At 42.5% G+C, this 15,307-nt stretch overlaps 1 protein-coding gene across 1 annotated transcript in view; it reads right to left on the bottom strand.

The window, feature by feature from the left end:
- CRADD (CASP2 and RIPK1 domain containing adaptor with death domain) overlaps nt 1–15,307 on the bottom strand; it is a 260,459-nt gene that overhangs the window by 167,857 nt on the left and 77,295 nt on the right. The window contains exons 3-5 of the mRNA XM_068560652.1: nt 14,074–14,213; nt 12,626–12,870; nt 11,075–11,378 (exon numbers count right to left, since the gene is read on the bottom strand). Coding sequence (XP_068416753.1) covers nt 11,075–11,372 — 298 coding nt within the window. The 5' untranslated portion in view covers nt 11,373–11,378; nt 12,626–12,870; nt 14,074–14,213. The remainder of the gene's footprint in view (nt 1–11,074; nt 11,379–12,625; nt 12,871–14,073; nt 14,214–15,307) is intronic.

The following is a 15,307-nucleotide window of genomic DNA, read 5'->3' as shown; positions in this document are numbered from 1 at the left end:
ATCAGTAGAGGGCACTAGAGGGATACTGCAAGGCCATTGCAGAGGAAGGGGCTTTTCATTCTGGCTTGGGATGCTTTAACCCCTCTGAAGTGTACTACTGCCAGTGGTGTTTGGGAAACAAAAGGCGCTCACTATCCAGGGAATTTCTCTACCACTCAGCAGTCTGCTCTCTGAGAATCAACTCTGCTCCACCCACATTCTCTAACAAGTTTCTCAACCTGGTGGGCTGCTCTTACAGACCAGCTCCAGCCTGGAACCTCTGGCTAGTTCCCTGGCCACCCGCAGGCCGCATACTTATGTGGCAGTCACTTCACCTCCAGTGAGGTCTGAACCACAGCCTTGGGAGTGGAGAGGGGCCTTGTGCAAGCTCGTAGTGCCTTCAACCTGTACTCTCTTCCAGCCCTAGAAAAAGTAGCTTCTTCCACTTGCTATTCCTGTATTCCTTGGAGACCTCTTTTACCTCTGTTAGTAGTTAACCACTGTTAACTTTTTACTAGTGTATAATTCTTTATATTAAATTTTCCTTATTCAAATTACTATGTGGTTTTTGTCTCTAGAATGGATCCTGACAGACACATGAAAGAATAAAAAGGGCTCAAACAAATAGGAGAGGCCTGAAAAAAGCACATTTTCCCATGGCACCATCAAATGACTAATTGAGAATAAAAAGGAATTGAAAGGGAAGAGACAAGTTTAAAGACTCAACGAACAAAAACTGCCATGTCAATCTCTTTTAAAATCTTTGTCTAATCACATTTCTTAGAAAACATTTCTTATCCTCTTTGGTATTTCTTTTAATCTCGCATTTGGTAAACTGTATAAAAAACAAACAACAACAACAAAAAAGGCATGAAAATGTTGGCCACAGGTGAGACCCAAGGCAAAAAGGGGTCAGGAAATAAAGAAGCTGTGGCTAGCCCCGGTCAGGTAATCTAAGGCACATGACTCCAATCAGAACCAAGAACTGGAATTGCCTAGTGATCAATAAGACTGGAAGACCAGAGTGTCAGTGTTCAAATCTCAGCTCTGCTACTATTGAGCTCTGCGACTTTGGGCGATTTATCTACTGACAGTAATAGTACCTACTTCAAAGGTCTATGAGGATAAAGTGAGTTTACATATGTAAAGCCCTTAGGCTAGAACTCAATCCAAATTCTCCTTCTAACCTCCTCTCTACTTCAACATTCTCAATCCATTTTTCCCCCCAATATCGTCTGATTTTGAAAAGGTTTCAGAAGCCCTATCTTCTTTCAAAAACTGTTCTCCTTTCCTCTTCCTAGCACCTCTGGCCTTCAACCTGGGCCTTGCTATATTCGGATGTAGAACATTCTCCTTCCTTAAAGGGCTACCAGTTCTTTCCAGGCCCACAAGTGTGGAACCTGTTAAATATAAAAAGAATGGGCATGATATAGTACTGCAGACATCTCTTAATCAGCTTTCACCTCTTCCTTTTGGAACTGTCCCTTCCCCACTCTAGGTGACTCTGGTGTCCTAAGGGAAGGGCTCATGACTCAGCCTAGGCCAACCAGACTCTGAACGTCGAGAGAAGACAAAGTGGAGGAACTGAGCTGGAGATGGTCATCAATGCCCAGAAATCCCCAGGGTTGCCTGACTCCTGCCTTTACTGAGCCCTGAAATTTTAGCAACTACTTCAAAGTTGTGAACTACCCAGTGCACGTTAGAGAAATTTCCACTTTTGCTTATGTTAGCAAGAGGTCTACTGGTTGAACCAAAGAGCCCACATACATGTTTGACTGACTTGCATCTCTTAGTTCCCTCATCTGTAAAGTCTCTGCGGTACCTTCCGGCTCTAACCTTCCCCAGTTCTAACAACTGGGCAAGTCCCAACAGACGTGCTCTGCTTGCTCTGTAATTCTCCATAGCAACTGCACCACTACCACTCAGCCCCCATATACCTTATGGACAAATGGTGGGACTGAGAGATGCTTTATAAGTCTTATATTTAGGTTATAAAACCATAAGCTCTCGTTTGCCACTTACTACATCTCAGCAGTTTTATTTTGGTAACAGTGTCGCCACCCTCTCTGCTGTGGTGCTGAGCATAAATAGAACATGAACATTTCCAGGAATTGTCAACTTGGCGCTTCTCACAAGGAGTTAAGATTTCTTTTATAACGCTAACAAAACTAAAGCCTAAGACTAAAACCTGCCCCAAACTTCTTCTAGAAGTTACATTTCCTTCTCAATTAAAATTTACTGTTTGGAAAAGTACAATGTACTCTTTTTTCCCTCTGGGGGAAAAGTCCTCCAAAGAATCATATTCATATACTCCTTACTGCTCAAACTGAGGAACAAGTATGAACACAGCTGCCTATTAAAATTAAGTAAAGGCAAACATTCCTGCAGCTAGCTACAACAGCAGCCTACAAGTTTGAACTATACCAAAAAAAGAGAACACTACCTTGCTAAATGTACAGTTAAACTCTGAGGCCACGCCACCAGAAAAGCTGGTTATTGGAACTGACGACTTTCCATAGCATGATTTAGGAGCTGGAAAAGTGGGACCTGATTCCAGGACCAGGAGAGCCAACACACCGTCTCCTGATCACAGCCAAGAAGACTGAGTCTTTTTTTACTCTCAAGGTAGCAAGTGGGATGGAAGCAACCCAAGGGCCCTGTCCCTTGACCCCATATGGCCTCACATTAGACCCTACTCCTCCCCACCCCACCCCCAAAAAAAAGGATAAAATGAGAGATGGGGGAGAGAGAGAGAGACCAACCAGGAATTAGTCTTTGGACAGTAGGTGGGAAAGAGAAAGACATAAAAGACCCTATGGCTGCATGTCTGGGAGAGCCTGGAGTAGGGGGGGAGGAAAAAGTGGGGGCTGGTAAATAACAGGCTCTGAAGCAGCCACAGGTTATCAGAATTAGGGAGGAGAGAAAAGCAAATTTTGAGAAAGTGTCTTTACAGGACATGAATCAGCAGGCTTTGAAGTCAAAGTGCCTAGATTGCAAATTTGGCTTAATTACATTGTATGACCTTGAGCAAGTGACTTAACATCTCTGTGCAATGAGGGTAATAATACCTTCTACCTCATTAAGTTACTGTCAGGATTGAATTAATAAATGCAAAGGACCTGGAACAGTGCCTGGCACATGGTAAATTAAGCTGCTGACAAATACTATGATTATTATTTCACTGGTATTATTTGAGGTTCTTGGTGAGACACAGAAAAGATTAAAATTCATTTTTAACTATAAACAGAAACTGTGGGCAGATTGTCTGACCAACCCACAGATGGACAGACTAAGCCAGTCCCAGTCTTCCCAACTGGCCATTGGTGTCTCTCCTCCTCTCATCCATCCTCAAGCCATCTTCAGCTCCCTCTGTAGCTGAGAGCAGCACCCAACTCACTCTCCTCCAGCAGGTTCTGTCTCCATTTGGACACAGCTTGATCTACAGGGCACAAAGTATTGTGGATGGTCTGTAATTACCAAACAACATGAATAGACAATGAATGGAATTCCCCCAAATCCAAATTCACCAGATAGTTCAAAACCCTCTCTTCAGTTTTGTTCTATAAACACGTAGCCTATGAATCCCCATGGAGCGCTAATGGAGTTCAATGTTGGTAGTAGAGTCACACCTGCATGGGGTCTGAGATGCTAGAACATTCTTAAGCAACAATGTTCAGGGAATTCAAAGAATTAAAAACAACGGTGAGCACACATTTAAAACAAAGCTATCTACCCTTCTACATCTCCATTCCTAGCTCCCTCCCACCTTCCCCCACCTGAAAACAAGAGCAACTCTTCAAGCAAGCACACAGCTTTGGGAGGCCCATACCCAGGGAGCAATAAGTGAGAAAGGAGCTATGTGCCCAATCTGCTGGTCGGATCTCAAGGTTCTCAATCCTGGCTGCACTTCAAAATTAACCTAGAAAGGTGTCTGTGCCTGTGTATGCGTGTTTGTGTCTTTAATACCACTGCCCAGACCCCACCTCCACAGATTTTGGCATGAACTGGCCTGGGGTGAAGCCTGAGGATCATTAGGCTTTTTTTAAAAGCCAGAGTTAAACAACACTGAGCTAAAGCAACCCTGAGGGTCAGTAGGGTGACTGATGTAGCCAAGCGACCCATACATCCACAGGAGGGAGAAAAAAACATCACAGTGAGAATTTCTAAAAGGAAAGAACATTAAATCCATTTTTTAGAGTGATATGGAGGCATCCCTGCTGAGGAGAGACCTGTCACACGGTTTGCTATTCCTAGAAAGAGCTGCCGTTTGCTGCCAACAGATGCATTATTTCATCAGTCCCATAAATACTTGATAAAAGTCTTCCGCCCTTTCTGTATATCAGCCTTGCAGAAGGGGGTGGGGGGGTGAGGGGTGGAGTCTTCTGACAAAATGCAGCACTGAACCATCAAAATTTCCTTTTAAATGATTAAAATTGGCACTGATAAAATATATTAGTAAAATCTCATCCCAGTATACCTCTAAAAGCCCTTGAAATTTTCCTCTTAAAATGAAGAAAAAAGCATTAGTACAATTTTATTAAAGGCTAATTTCAATGATTAACACTACAGCATAATACAATTCCATTTCAAACCCAGCAGGGAGCCAAGACTGCATAGCAAAAGTCTTAAATCCAGAGTCGGGAGGCCTGGGTTCCAGTCCTGGCAATAAATTACATTAACTAGCTGTGTGATCATGGGCAAGTTGTCTTAATCTCTCTAGCACGCCGTTTTCTCAGAGAAAAGTTAGATGATCTGCGACCATCACCCTCCCAGTCTTAAAGTCTGGAATACTGGGATGTGTCTCCATTTTGCTGACTTGTTACATTAGCAAGCGAATGCGTTTACAATTTAGACAACTTATAATTAAGTCATTCTGGCAATTCTGCTAATAAATTTAACCAGTTCCCAGCCACTGTGCGTCCACTGAATAAGCAAAACAGTAAAGTACCTTGAATATGGTGTTATCTTCCATTTGAACTAGAGCCAGAGCCTTCCTGCCCCAACTACGCCAGCCACACGATGCTTCCTGCCCCAAACTCCTGTCGCTCTTTTCAAATGAGAAAATACATGAAACGCATCTTCACACTTTTTGTCATATTGTCATACCATTATTATTTTCTTAGTATTTTTCTTTATGTTGACTCACTTTTACTTAAATACAATGTATTTTAAAGTAAACAGAAAACAGTTTTACTTGCCATAATGTCAGGAAACCATTAAATTGATACAAGGGGAAAAAACAAGCAAAGCAACTAAATTGTAACTAAATACTGTTGTCTACAGAAGGCTTTAAGCATCAGGAGCTTTTGCTGTCTGTTAGGAAGAAAAATTGGCAAGTGTCAAGAGATGTTACAGAAATACTTGTACCAAAGGGAGGTTTTCACTTGGATGTTATCAGGATTGAAACAGAAAGAAAAAGGAAATAGCTCTTTCACCTTGTGATCTAATCCCATGTCCACATATCATCTAAAATCATTTTAAGAGCCACCCAAGATCATGGCTGTGCACACATCTCACATTCTGGGAAACAAAAGGACAAACAGTCGAGACTGGGCCTTCGCGACCGGCAATATGACGTAGCATCTCTCTGGGAGAAAGGTTGTTCTCCCAGAAGGGCCTGGGCTCTAGCCACCCCGTCACTGGGGCTCCACTTGAGTTCCTTTGCACTTGTGGTCCCCTCTATCTGAAAGCTCTTCCTCCAGGTATCCACTCTATTGAAGAATTCAGGTCTCTGCTCAACGTCCTCTCATCAGAGAAGCTTTCTCTGACCACCCCACATACTATGGAAAGTCCTTCCTCAACACCACGCACACTGTTCTTCTTCAAAGCACTCTCACCACCTGATGTATTATTTATTCACTTGCTTGTTGTCGGTCCCCATCAGACTACAGAATACAGTGAGCTCCAGAGGAGCAGGCGCTTTGTTTACTACAATATACCCAGCACCCAGTGTCTGGCACATGGTCAAGACTAATATCTGTTGAATAAATGAACGAATCTTCTCAGCTGATCTGGAGATATTCATGTATCTTTATCACCTAGTGCCTGGCATCTAGTTGGTCCTCAAGAAGTATATGATAATCATATTGGGGACACATAGAAACCTGGGCTCTCTGTAGAATCTGCCCTTAGCTCAAGGAGGGTTCTTGCTCTGAATGCTGACCCACCATCCCCTCTCTAGGACACAGGATGCCACAGAGTGAACACTACTCAGCCACAGTGGAAATGCCTGGACAGACCACAAGCCTGATGAACTAAGATCAACACTGAAACTACCATACCCAGAGTAGGTATGAATTCATGGTATGATTAAAAAATCCCAGGCTAGAAATCTCTCTAATAAACCTATTACAATACCTAAAGTAAAAACTTCATTGCTTTTTTATTGCTCAGTAACTTTATTGCTCAGTAACTTCAGATGTATCCAAGTAGACATCTGACAACCAGAGTGTATCTCGAAACAGTGGCTGACGTAGCTCTATGTGGTCACACAAGGCCAGCTCCAAAAGGGACAGGCTGAGCCCTGGACCCTCTGGGCAGAGGGGAAACAGGCCAGCCCTGCATCCTGCTCCAGTGAGGGCAGCCAGAGTCCAGGGCACAGGGTCCATGGCGAGGACCAGCTCAAGCTCAGGCAAGGTTACAACAAATGTCAGCCCCAGGACAGCTACTCCAGCAGGCCAGAGAGTTGAGGCATCTGATGCTAAAACAGGAGTCACTGAGCTGCATTATAAGATATTTATCTTTCATCGTTGCTAGTGGCTAAGAGAATATAAAGCAGAAATTTAGCCTAGGAAGAAAGAAAAAACAAAAACTCCCAAGCCTAAAAAAGACTGGGGTTAAAGGAAGGGTTGCCAGGCTGACTGTTAAGTGGGAATCATGGCAGAGACCCAATCCCACAGCCAGGGCCAACATGGTAGAACAGGGAGTCCTTGGGCCCAGAAGTCACTCCCACCATGACCTAAGGCTAAGTCCTACCAGCTGGTGAGACCGAGGCTGCTGACAAACCTCCTTTCCAGATCCAGATTAGCTCAGGCACCAGAGCAAGCTTGTCAGCCTAGACAGGGCCCATGAGTAGCGGGAAGCCAGGCAGGAAGACACATGCTGCCTTCACCCAGATTCAGCACTATCCTCATCTCCTAAGCGACCTGCCAGGAGCCCAGGGAGGATTTCCAGCTAATCTAGTGTCTACTACGTGACCTTGGCCAGTAGGGGACATACCGTGAAGTGTGCCTTCCATGGTGCCAAGCGGGATTAAGTCATTTTATTGCCAGAGTTCCTCTTTTAAAATATAAGAGTCTTGGGCTTCCCTGGTGGTGCAGTGGTTAAGAATCCGCCTGCCAGGGCAGGGGACATGGGTTCGAGCCCTGGTCCCGGAAGATCCCACATGCTGCGGAGCAACTAAGCCCGTGTGCCACAACTACTGAGCCTGAGCTCTAGAGCCCGCGAGCCACGACCACTGAAGCCCACACACCTAGAGCCTGTGTTTCGCAACAAGAGAAGCCACCGCAATGAGAACCCTGTGCACCGCAACAAAGAGTAGCCCCCGCTCGCTGCAAGTAGAGAAAGCCCACGTGCAGCAACAAAGACCCAACACAGCCAAAAATAAATAAATAAAATAAATTTATAAAAAAAGATAAAAAAATAATAAAATATAAGAGTCTTTATAAGGTGAGAAAAACACGAAATCAATTATCCATTAACAGCTTGGTCTTTTTTTTTTTTTTTTTTTTAGTAGGGATAGGGATACCAGTCATCTAGGCACGTTGAGAGAATCAAAGGTTAAACTTTTTTTTTTTTTTTTTTTAACTGTTTTGGGATTTCCTGGGGGCATGGTTTAGAAGAATAGAGAGAATCAAGATACAACTTGATTCTTCTCTAAAAAATGACACCCAGGGACTTCCCTGGCAGTCCAGTGGTTAAGACTCAGGGCTTCCACTGCAGGGGTCATGGGTTCTATCCCTGGTGGGGAAACTAAGATCCCACATGCCACGCGGCACAGCCAAGAATAAAATAAAATAAAACGGCTAGGTGTCTATTAAAAAAATAAAGTAAAAATTAAAAATAAATAAATAAAATAAAATAAAAAATGACACCCAGAATATAAATTAAAAGCAACTAACCGGGATCAATCACCAAATAAGGCCTCTGAAGTAGCTCAAAGTTTACAAGTGAAACACAAAAATTAACCAAACAAACAAAAGGAAAACCAAGAATCTCTGAAAAGACCAAAACAAGAAAACTTTTTATAATATAACATCAGTTCATTCAGATCAATCAGGATAGACCTCTCGGCCAAAGAGAAGCCGTTCCTCCCCATTCGTTTTCAAAGCCTCCCAAGAGAAGACCACCAAACCTGTACAAATTAATTAATAACTGCAACTGAAATGAGTAAAAAGTCAGAAGACGTTACTGTATACACATACATATATAAGCACCACATTTTCCTACATTCTAATTCTTCAAAGTTCAAACATGCCTTTACAAAAATTTAAATGGACTATTTAAAACCTTGTTAAAATTACTCCATTCCAACACTGAAGAAGCACTGGGGTCCTGGAAAATAGGCCTCTGGGTCCATTTGCATTTTTTACATTAAAACTGAAGGCATTTCAAGTCTAATATACTCTTTCCAGGATTTTTTTTAAAAAAAATAGGTTTCCAATTAATTAAGTCCTAATTTAATTTTATAATTAAAATACAGCCATCAAGTTAATTTAACACTTAAAGTTTAAGGTCTCAAATAAAGAAAGCTGTTAACTAACAACTCCTTTAAAATATACCATTTCCTCCACGCCTTACGTATATAGATATTGCTGAAACTTATGATGTAGTGAATTTTCCATAACATATGTGGATTTTAAAAGTGAGTTTTATGAGATGGAAAATTACAAAGTGAAGAAGGAGATGATAAACTCCAAATTCAGGGTTTATTGGTGAGTGGAGGTTGGGGATGAGCTGGGATTGAGAGGAGCACCCAGGGGTCCTCAAAGGCCATGTGATTTTTTTTTTAACTGAGTGATGGGGAGACAGGTGTTCACTGTACCATTGTTCTTCACACCTTACTTATATTTTGTAATCTTACTTAAAATATTCAATAATTAACAAAAACTGTTTAAAAAGTGAGTTTGTGCAATTGCCACTGTGGAAAGTATACAGAACGCTATGTAAACAAACTCTCTCTTCAGGATATTTTTTTCAGTAACAGTGTTACTCAACAAGAAGTAAAACAATTAAGAGGACTTCATTTGTGCAGTAGCCAACCTATGGTTCCATTTGACCACTTCCACAGAATTAACATATTAACATTATTTTTCCAAACTTCAACACAGATACACTCAGTTTTTTCCCGCTCCACGATGTTTCATACCGCTCACTTAAAAATATATATGTATATTTTTTTTTTCTTCAACATCGTTGTAACTTTCACCATTTGGTAAAAATAATTTTAATTTTTCTTGTTCTTTGAATGAATCAGAAGAAATGAAAATGGGGTCACACCTCTTTGAACAACATACAATGGTACTATTTACAACACCTACAATGATTATAAAATTAAATTAAGTATTTCAGTAGTAACAGGCTTTCAGTTTGCCTGTTTTGTTGTTTCCAACTATGTGTTGCCCAGAGGAACCTCTACGTCAAATACCATGAAAAGATATTGGACACCCTAATATTTCTTTTAACATCTCCCCACTTCTATGTTATATATTCTGCTTTCAATCAAGTGGTAGAAACATTTTATCTTCTTCAGTTTGGCTTTGTTCACACACCTGGAGTATTTTATTTTGTAAGAATAATCCAACCTGAAAATTCCTGTGGTCCTCAAAGGCCAGCTTTTTTCAGTATTTCAAAAAGCCTGAAACATACATTTACCTGTAATTTGGCCATGCAAGGAAATGAAAATATTTTTGCTTTTTCCACTGGGATTTTTACCAGGCCTTCCTAAGTCAACCAGTTATCTCATGTTGATCAAATATTCAGACATATGTCATTAATAAAAATATTAGAAGAATTAGTCATGATTACTTAATACATGTGGTCTGGAAAATCATTCAAAATATGAGGTCCATGGGGCAAAAATAATAAAAGTAGTCTCTTTATTACCGGCATTTGTTTTTTTACTAGTTATATTGGTATTTGAAAAACAGCAACAACAAATTCTGGGGACCCCTGAGTTGGGGTAGTTCTAACTATCACTGCTATAAAAAACTGAGAATGTCGATTTCCTAACTCTTAAAAATTTACAAGTCAACTTTCTTTTTTCCTTTTTTCCTTCTTTTTTTTTTGCCAGTTCAGTTCCCTGCTCCTCAATCTCTGTAAAAAGTAGACGTCATGGGAGGTGTTGAGAGGGAACAAGTGTTTCATATCACATCTTCTGCCTGCTACAAGCCAGGCTGATAGCACTAGGACTGTTTCTCTTTTCCATAGCTTCCAACGTTCCTTAAAATCAAAATGAGACACCTCCCCCCACCCAAAAAAAAACTACTGTCCTTATAAAATTAAATACTCCAGGTGTCTGAACAAAGCCAAACTAAAAAGGATGACTTTAAATCAACAGTCTTTAAAAACAAACTAAGCCAGCCTTCCAAATAATCCCCTTTGGCCATGCAGGACAGCCCAGGGAACAGGTGCAAGGCGTGCCTTCCTAGAGGCTGTCCCCTTCTTCATGAGTCTGACCTTTTCCAGCCGGCCGCGCTGGCACCCCACGAATCAGTTATCAGGAAGCCTAAAGCCTGCTTTCCCATCTGCACTTTCCAAATGGCTCCCAATGCCAAGGGCTGAGATATGACCTGGCTCTCAGATGAGAACATGCCTCCCAAGTGACTTGCCAACTTTCCCTGGAAGCATTTCTAAATGTATCCTCTGAGCTCCCTCCTCACCCTCTCAATCATGGTCCATTCCTCCCTCCTTCCCTGCACTTCCTAACTCCACCTCCTCATCCAGTCCCTCCAGCGCCACATGCCTTCAAACCAAACTCCTTTCCCACTTTCAGGACCCGCCAACCCCCACCCAGCCTAAAACCCCAACTTCAAATCCAAAGGGCACAGTTCCAACAATCTTGGAGGTGGTCTGGAGTGATCTTTTTGAGGCCTACCTGCAGGCAGCTCAACCATGGCTTCTTCTCTTGCCTTCTCCAGTTTCTCCCTTACCCAGGGGAATTCCTGCAGGGAATCTAGGAAGGCATCGAATGCTTTAGGACCCCTGGTAGGTAGGATATCCAGCAGCAGCATTGTTTTCCGGAGGCCTGTGGCTTGAGCTTTAATTTCTTGAACATGGCTTTCCGTCAAGACCCCTTCCTGGTAAAGATACTGGAGGACCAGTCCCTCCACCAGTACCTCTGCACCCAGCTCGAGGCGAAGCGAGCGAAGCACTTGCTTGTCTCTAGCCTCCATCTCCCCCTGGAAAGAGACAAAATGGTAGCTCAGATCACAGGAAGCCTGATGAGCCCCTAAAGATAGTGTCTTACAGTGCAAGCTCCTTAAGGTCATGGACATCTTTGAACCCTAGCAGAACGCCAGGCCACGGTGTTTAATACCCGGCTGTTAAGCCAAGCTGAATTAATTTCGAATGCTTCAGAACATGATGAACAGCACTGAACATGAATCACCTTCTCTGCTTTTACTTTCCACACAATGGGGTCCTAGCTCCATTCCTTGTTCCATAAAGAGATTTGGGGAAAAGTGGATTAGAGAACGTGCTTAAAAAGCAACTTTTATCTGAGGATTACAGAGGAGCACTTCATTCTAACATACTTGAGAAGAAATAGTGCTTTTACTTTAACATTGCGTTCATCAGAGATACCCCACCACCGCAGAAACCGCCAATATGCATACAAGTGCCCTTAAGACCGCGGGCATCTGCAGAACCTGATCATCAATGGAAGTGGGGCAATAAACCGGCAGGTACCAGTAAGTTTAAGGATCTTTTTCCCTAAGAGAAAAGGCCTATACACCATTGCCTTCAAGGAAACCATTAGGCGTTCATGCCCAGTCTACAGTAAATCTTATATATAGTCACAGACTCCAGCCCTTCTCTGGAAGATTTCGAATCTCCATCGCAACACTGTCATGGCCACACATGCATGAGACATTTAATGTTGTGCTTTTTTTTTTCCTTTAAAAGATTTTTTTTAAATGTCCACACGCCATTGAAGGCTTGTTTCCAAGACCACTGCACCAGTGAGCAGAGGGACGGCTACGAGGGGACGTAAGTGGCGGGGAGGGGAGACGGGGGGCGGCAAATGGGGCTTTATGACACCCACAGAAAGTAGAGCTACAGCGGGCGACCCCGAGAGGCGGCAGGTGAGCAGGGAGATGTGCCCTTTGGGCTGTCCCCGCCCATGTGGAACTTTTTATTTCCCGCCTCGCCCGCTGAAGCCCTGTGGCATTACAAACGGAAAGAACTATGAAAGATTTTCGGGGCCACCTGACCCGCTATAAAGGGGGTGCTGGGAATGACGTACAGAGCAGACCGAGGGGAGAGCAGGGCCCCGAGCACCTCCACCGCCACCCCAACCCGAGCGGCTCGGGAACGCCGCGAGCAAGTTAGCGGGAGGGGGAGCCACGCAGGGCCCAGGCCGCAGACGCCACGGCGCGGGGCCTTCGAGAAAAGATGCATACGGGGGTTTTGGTATCCTGTTACTTACGTCTGCAAACACGTATCTTAAGGGAAAAAAAAAAAAAAAAAAAACTGCAACCGGAATCCAAAGAATCAGAGAACCTGCACCGTAAGCACCATTTTTGTTGAAGGCAAAAGCCCTGAACAGGAAGTATTGTCACCATCTTTGTTAAGGGCAAACACAGGAAGTGCTGTGGCCATCTTTATTGGTGGCCCAGATATCAGGATGAAGCCTTTTCCGCCATGTTTGCTGTGGGTAGAGAGTATAACCACCTGGAGATGGAAAATAGCATCATTTAGGGAGTTATTTAAGGAAAGGAGTAATTGGATAATTGCATTTCCCCCACCACCCCCGGATAATTGCATTTTAACACATGAACTCCACCAGGGACTTGCACCCAATTGACATAATAGTCGGGTCTCAAAAGTCACCTTATCAGGGAAGCCTTCCATGACCACTTGTACTTAAAACTGCAGTGCCCACCACCACGCTATTTAAACTCGCAACATTCACCTCCTGCGCTCCCCATCCCCTTTTCCAGCTTTATTTTTACCTGAAGGACATATCACTTACTAAAACGTTTACTTAATTATTTGTTTATCATCTGTTTTCCCCCCACTAAAATGCAAGGTCATTCCTTTATATCACAGGGGTCCTTCCCAAAAAAAGTGTACAAATCAATCAGTCAGGATTCAGCTACAGCAATCAACCAGCTATTCTGCACAGATAGGGATTTGTCATGAGGAATTAGGGACATTAGCAGTAAGGGTGTCTGGGGCATGTAGTTTGGAGTTGGAAGGCAAGACAAATGCCTGCTCCAAATATATATAGAGAAAAGAATGTCAAACTGAGGGTCCTTACTCAGATTCCTTTATGAAATGAGGCAATCAATAAATACATTCATTAACTCACTTTTAAGTCAATTGGGTGACATACACAGAAAGTTGTACACCTGCTAAAAGTGGTTGACAGTAACAGAAGAAAACCTCAAAAATCATTATGTCTATAGAGGTTTTTCACAACCAACACTTCTAGTGGAAGATGAAAATATCATTGTAAGCAAATCAATGGAAAGCACTTCTAAACCTCCCTCCTCAAAACATTCTAACTTTTGTAACAAGTTTAAAGGGTTACTATACCAATATAGCATTTTACTATGCCAGTGACAATATTTTTACGTTGGGTGGCAAGTATTATTATTATTATCATTAGCATTTTACACATTCCACAAGTGAGGACCGTGGAATCAAAGTGGTCAAGTGTCTTAGCCAAAATCTCACAGCTAATATATAACAAAACCTGAATTATAACCAGGTCCCTCTGATTTCATGCTCTCTCCAATACACGGTACACGACACACCCCTGTATGGTGAAGTGTCTACTATTCTAATGACAGCCAAAATATTAGTGAATCATTCTGGTGCCACCTCCTACTCTTGATACTCTTGAGTTCCAGGTACTCTCTTCACTCTCACCGTCTTCTTTCACTCTGGAATTGCTGTCCTTTCCTGGGCAAGATTCTCCTTCTGTTGGTGGACAGGTGTTAGCAATATTCTGTCTTCATCCGGATAAAGTACAGACCTCTTGCGATAATGTCAATAGCTGAGGTTACTGACTTTGGGGGAAGAAAAAAAAAAAGGATTTTTTCTGACTGTAAACTTTGATAACTTTCAAACAAATAGCAAAGTTGAAACAAATAACACCAAAAACACCCATATAAAACTACCTATTTTAAAAATGCTTCTTAATGACTCGTTGTATTTGGAAAGGCTTGAGATGTCCTAGGAAAGAGAAGGAGACATTGCTGATGATGTCCAGGAGGAGGTGGTAAGCCAACAGTGGGTTCCATGAGAGCTCACAGAAGAGAAGAGAGTGAGAGAGGCATGAGAAGAGTCAGTGAAGGAGCTGAGGCTCATGGAGTTCTTATGGTGAAGAACCTGAGAGGCTGGCTATTAAGGGTCTCACCTAAAACCATAAGGTGAAGCCCTTGACCATCAAATTCCCCTTTCGGAAAATTGAGGTAAGCATCCATGCTGCCTCCTAAGTGACTAGGCCGGGTCTCTGATTGGCTAGCCAGCTGCTATCAATCAGCCTGTTGGAGGAACACCACCCCACCCTAGCATATAATGATAGTCTGAGTAGCACGCCAAAGGCTCAGCTTCACTTTTATAAATATCCAAGGCCAGCAGGTCCTGAAGGAATCAAACACAGATGAGAATCACTAACACAGGTGGTTGCTCCTCCACTCCATCTGGTCCCTCTCCATAGGCTGGAATTATGCCCCCACCGAGGATTAAGCACCTGTTACTCAGTGATAACAAATCTATTTTCAGGAAGGACAGATATTTTCCTTTTTCTCTGTCCCCTACGTGCTCTCTTGTGTCAAGATATACCCATTGTGAGTTTGCCAAAGAGTCAAAAAGAACAAGTGTTGTATTTTCTTTCATTTGGGTCTTTGGTTTGGCAACCTCCAAAACAAAAATCAAAGGAGTTGGACATTTTTGGTTCTTCTTGTTTCATAGATGTGGAAATTAAGCCATGGAGAAAAACAGATTCTTTTCAAGCACATGTGAAACAGTTACAGAAATAGGTCATGAATTAATTCACAAAGAAACTTCAATAAATTCAAAAAAATCAATAGCCTACAAACTACGTACTCTATCATTTTACAATAAAATTGGAAATTTTAACAAAAGAATAGCTTCCATA

This window comes from Eschrichtius robustus, chromosome 13 (assembly GCF_028021215.1).
Source record: "Eschrichtius robustus isolate mEscRob2 chromosome 13, mEscRob2.pri, whole genome shotgun sequence".
NCBI classification, from domain to species: domain Eukaryota; kingdom Metazoa; phylum Chordata; class Mammalia; order Artiodactyla; family Eschrichtiidae; genus Eschrichtius; species Eschrichtius robustus.
The sequence above is the reverse complement of the archived record's forward strand: the minus strand, read 5'-3'. Positions and strand labels throughout refer to the sequence as shown.